The 5,440-nt window shown below is 36.0% G+C and overlaps 1 protein-coding gene across 1 annotated transcript; it reads right to left on the reverse strand.

Annotated features, from left to right (window-relative positions):
- Positions 1 to 1,480: 1,480 nt before the first annotated feature.
- LOC110875280 (disease resistance protein RPV1) lies at positions 1,481 to 5,151 on the reverse strand. Its single transcript, XM_022123477.1, has 3 exons — positions 3,994 to 5,151; positions 3,616 to 3,906; positions 1,481 to 3,532 (listed from the first exon to the last, which is right to left on the reverse strand). Exons 1-3 carry the CDS (start codon positions 5,149 to 5,151, stop codon positions 1,481 to 1,483), a joined length of 3,501 nt encoding a protein of 1,166 aa, XP_021979169.1.
- Between the last annotated feature and the right edge of the window lie 289 nt (positions 5,152 to 5,440).

The following is a 5,440-nucleotide window of genomic DNA, read 5'->3' on the forward strand; positions in this document are numbered from 1 at the left end:
GCTTCTTCAAGTGCTTGATCGAATTCGGTGGTAAAAGATAACCATAACTCCGAGATTGAGCCCATGAAGGAACTAAACCTTTACCCGTATACATATCCGCATTGGGATCCGGTTTCCAACCCCACATGTCGGAAGTCATATTGGATGAAATTAAATAACAAAAACTACAAAGATTTTTGGGCCACGATGAATCAGTATTCTACAAAGACTTGATTAACTAAGATGGCCCACGATGACTTGAGATACTTAATGGATCTCACGAAGAGTTGACTACTGGGCCCAATCAAAATTTAATTTGAAGCCCAAAGCCCAACGAAGACTTCAATTGCTACTGTTGATGGCCCACGAATACACTTAATTGAATAAATGGCACTGATGTTTTAAAAAAAAAACAAATTCCTTGTGAATGGATAATTAAAAGGAAATGTTGTTTTGCTTTTAGGAAATGGACAAATTTAAATCAATTCATTTGAGTGGGTTGTCAGACTTCATTTAGCTATTATCCTTAAAAAAATCAACAAACCCTTTTTTGTTAAAATCAACTCCATCGAACTGTGAGTTTTCTTCAAACTCACTTTGTGCAGTGGTAGGTAAACTTTTTCCTTAAAAGACAGAATATTATCTCTGAAAATTAGAAAGTAGTTTGGTGGTTATCCAGATTTAGGAAAGTTATAGAGACACGCAAAACAACTTTTCTAAAAACTTTTGAATCCTTATCTTCTTCAAGAGTAATTCCGGTTGCTTTTCCGGTTAACAACAACTCACCGGCAAAATTTTCAAACACGATTTTGCATCAAAATTTCAAGAAAAACCTTGCACTAACATGTCTCCAAGTATATTGAAAAGGTTTTTGTGAAAATTTTAAGCAAACAACAAGGTTTTTCAAATATTTAACCCATTTTACTCTCAAAAACACATAAATTTTCTGAAAAAGTTCAAGAGCAAAGTTCGAAAACACGACACACACGGCTCGGTTTTAACAAGGAAAAGAGCCAAGGCTCTGATACCACTTGTAGGTCCACTAGCGAAGGAAGGATCTGGTTAACCGTATCCTTGTTATGCGACAAACACGGTTGTGCGGAATCCAACCGGTAAGTTAAACCGAGATGGAGACACAAAATAAAGCAAAGAGACGATACAACGTTTAGAGCTTCAGATCTATTATGAACCACAGAGTTTTGTTTACAAAGATTACAAACGATAATGCTCTCACAAACGATTATGAACCACAGAGTTTTGTTTCCATACGCTAATGCAGAAACTTAGCGACGGATTACTGGTAATTGGTAAACATACCGGGAATTGGGAATTGGGAATTAACGAGTGAAAATTTAAATTGTAGTGTTGTTTTTTTGGCCAACTGAAGGTGGAGAATCATTATATTGTTTTTAAGTACTTAAATGTTACAGTAAGTATAAATGGAGGTAAAAATACATACCTTTCTAACATGAATCATCAACTTATCAACCTTCTTCATAAATCACCAATAATCGCCATTGACACAGTCGGAAAGAAACCACTCACTCAACTCAAGATCCCTACTAGACCCATCAAAACACAAATCTTCCATTTGATACATGCTCCGCGGAAGACAACGTATGGTTGTACCTTCTATGCGCAACTCTTTTAAACATTCTAAACTCCCAAGTTCCTCTGGCAATTTATCAACTCGAATACAATGGGAGAGGTTTAAATGTGTTAAACTTTTCATCTTAGAGATGCTGCTCGGAATATCTTTTAAGGATGCACACTGTCTTAGGTCTAACTTCTCTAAACACTCTAAACATCCGAGTTCCTCTGGCAATTTCCGAACTCGAATACAACCGGAGAGATATAAACCTTTTAAAGACTTAATCTTACAAATGCTGTTCGGGATATATAGTAAGGATCTGCAACCTGTTAGGTCTAACTCCTCTAGACACTCTAAACATCCAAGTTCCTCTGGCAATTTCTGAAGTTGATGACAATCTGAGAGATCTAAACATTTTAAAGATTTCATCTTACAGATGCTGTTCGGAATATCTTGTAAGGATGCACACTGTCCTAGGTTTAAGTTCTCTAGGCACTCTAAACATCCAAGTTCCTCTAGAAATTTCTGAACTGGATGACAATCTGATAGATTTAAACATTTTAAACGTTTCAGCTTACAGATGCTGTTTGGAATATCTCGTAAGGATGTACAACCCATTAGGCTTAACTTCTCTAAACCTTTTAAACATCCAAGTTCCTCCGGCAATTTCCTAACTCGAGTGCAATAGGAGATATTTAAACGTGTCAAACACTTCATGTTACAGATGCTGTTCGGAATATCTCGTAAGGATACACACCCCTCAAGGCTTAACACCTCTAAACATTCCAAACTTCCAAGTTCCTCAGGCAATGTCTTAACTTCACGACAACGAATGAGATGTAATTGTTTTAAACATTTCATCTTACAAATGGTTTTAGGAATATCTTGTAAGAAAATACAATTTGATAGGTCTAACTTCTCTAAAAATTCTAAACATCCAAGTTCCTCTGGCAATTTCTCAACAGGACACCACCAGAGATGTAAACGTTTTAAGCACTTCATGTTACATATGCTGATCGGAATATCTTGTAAGTATGAACACCTACTTATGTTTAACTCCTCTAAACACTCTAATCTACCAATATCCTTGGGTAACTGCTCTAGATACCAACAATATTGAAGATCAAGTGATTTCAGACGTTTCAACATATAAATGTCATCTGGAAGATGCCTGATCTTATCCATCCTCAAAGATAGCTTCTCTAGACTTTCTAACTGACTGAGATCCTTGGGCACCTTCCGACTACTGCTTTCGAGGTTAAGCTCTCTTAGATGTTGTAAACCACAAATGCTTGCAAAAAATGACTCAAGGTTTGTGCAAGCACACAGACCAGAAGAAAAAAGCTTCTCAATATTTCCATTCCATGAGGATATAGTTTCATCATAAACACATTTAAGCTGAAACATTGGCAAATTATTTTCAGGATGCAGTGGGCATTCATATACGGTTGTTCTTGCAGTTAATATAAAAGTACCAGTTGCTTGACATCGTTTGTCAACCAAAAAATCTTTAAACCTCAAGCAACCACTTAAGTTTAAGTGCAAAAGATTTTGTAGACATCCCATGGGAGCATGAACTTTTTGAAGACGAGCACATCCGCTAAGATTTAACTTCTCGAGATGTGGAGTCATCCAGAGGTTAAGATTATTCACCTGAGAATAACTAAGGTCAAGGAATTTGAGGTCCGGACATTCATCGGTCAAGTGGAGTTCTAAAAGTTTATAACATCTTGTAAGATTTAACTTCTCAAGATGTGGAGTCTTCCCAAGGTGAAGCTTATTCACCTCCACAGAACCACTAAGATCGATCAGTTTGAGGTTTGGATATTCACCTAGCATGTGGAGTTTGAGAAGATCTCGACATTCAACAAGATATAACTTCTCGAGATGTGGAGTCATCCTAATGTCAAAGGTTCTCAATTTAGAACGGCTGAGGTCAAGGAATCTAATCTTATCAAGAACCTATCATGATAACAGAGACACACATATATCAGTGTAATGACAATATAACACTACACAATACAACAAATTAACCATTATTCTACCTTTCTTTCTCCCCCTTTCCAAAGTTCAGTGATCTTGCTCCCAATCATTTCAAGGTTGACTAGCTTATTTGCTTCAAACGTAATAGGTAAAGACTGAAAAGGGTAATCATACCAAGATAGAGATCGTAAAGCATCTGGTAAGTGTTGGTTAAATTCATCAACTTGCCATGTTTCAATTCCAGGTTTCACACAAAGAAATCTAAGTGCCTTCATTTTTTTAAGACCTTTCATAATTATTGCTGGATGGAGATTCGAATTTCGTAGTTTTATACCTCTTGTTGATTCAGTACCCTGTAAATACATGATTATATTATATATTTTGTCATAGCAACTAAAAGTGTTCTAGTTTTCCACTTTATATGCAAATTAGAATCTTACCAATTCATTAACTAGTATATCTTCAATTTCCTCTTTAATCCATAAGTTCCTATGTCTATTAGGCTCATCAGGGTGCACGCGCCGAACAATATTCATTCCCATTTCCTCTATATGGTCATGCAAGAGCAACCTCTCAACATCATCATCAAAATACAAAGCAACGTCGTTACCCTTAGTTATAGTTAACAAGGATTTTTGTTCAAGAACTCTTAGACCAATATGAGCACAAAACCCACAGCTTTCAAGTATTCTGATTGTTATATTCTTAGATGTACCTTTAAGTATGCAAGCAATATCTAGAAATATTTCTTTTTGATCATTCTCTAAACCATTATAACTTATTTCTAGTTTTTCCAAAGTTTCTTTCAACGGAATTGTTTTTAGTCTTTTGATGGTATCTTCCCATTCACCCTGAGTTCTACCAAAAAGAAATGTACCCAAAACTTTGATTGTTAAGGGAAGACCGGCAGCATAATGTACAACTTTTCTAGAGAGCTCTTCATACCCATGATTTAGAATCTCTCTCCCAAATGCACACCTACTGAAGAGACAAATTGCTTCCTCATATGATAACAGACATGCATCATGAATAATGTTCACTCGATGTGCTTTCAACACTTGCTTATCTCTTGTTGTGATGATGATTCTACTTCCTGGCTTAAACCATGTAGCCTCACCAACTAACGCTTCAAGCTGGCCTATATCATCCACATCATCTAGAACTACAAGAACCTTTCTACTACCCATCATCTTTTTCATCATATGTTTTCCATCATAAACACTTGTTACAATAATGCCTTGATCATTTAACACATTTCTAAGGACCTGTTTTTGCAATTTCTTCAAACCAGACAAAGAGCCTTTTGAAACTTCTCTGACATTCTCAACAAAGATTTTACCTTCAAACCAAATGGATATGTGATCAAAAATAGCTCGGGCCAACGTCGTCTTCCCACTACCTCCCATACCCCAAATCCCAATCATACGGATGTCATCAGAATCAATTTCTAATGATGAAACCACATGCTTTAGCCGGGTCTCCATGCCTACTAACTTCTCATCAATGCTTGAATTAAAGAAATGTAGCTTTAGCGAAACCTCTTCAACAATTTGTTGAATGAATTTTGCTTCATGTCTGCATGTTAAAGATGATTCCATTAGAATACTCAGAATCCCACATGAACAGTTAATTTCAAATCTATAACATCTATATCCATCTATACTTTCTATAAAAAAGTAGAAATCCCAGTGATATAAGAAAATCTGATGTGGCAGCCATAGAGGTTGGCCAACAATGCTTTTCTTATGTCATTATTGCATCATAAGTCTTAATATATAAAATCACTTTAAAATCTATTTAAAACACTGACATCAAACCTCTGCCCATATACATGTATTCATGCATAAGAAATTGAAACCTCTATCATCAAAATCTCTGCCTAGATTC

This window comes from Helianthus annuus, chromosome 9 (genome assembly GCF_002127325.2).
Source record: "Helianthus annuus cultivar XRQ/B chromosome 9, HanXRQr2.0-SUNRISE, whole genome shotgun sequence".
In the NCBI taxonomy this organism is placed as follows: domain Eukaryota; kingdom Viridiplantae; phylum Streptophyta; class Magnoliopsida; order Asterales; family Asteraceae; genus Helianthus; species Helianthus annuus.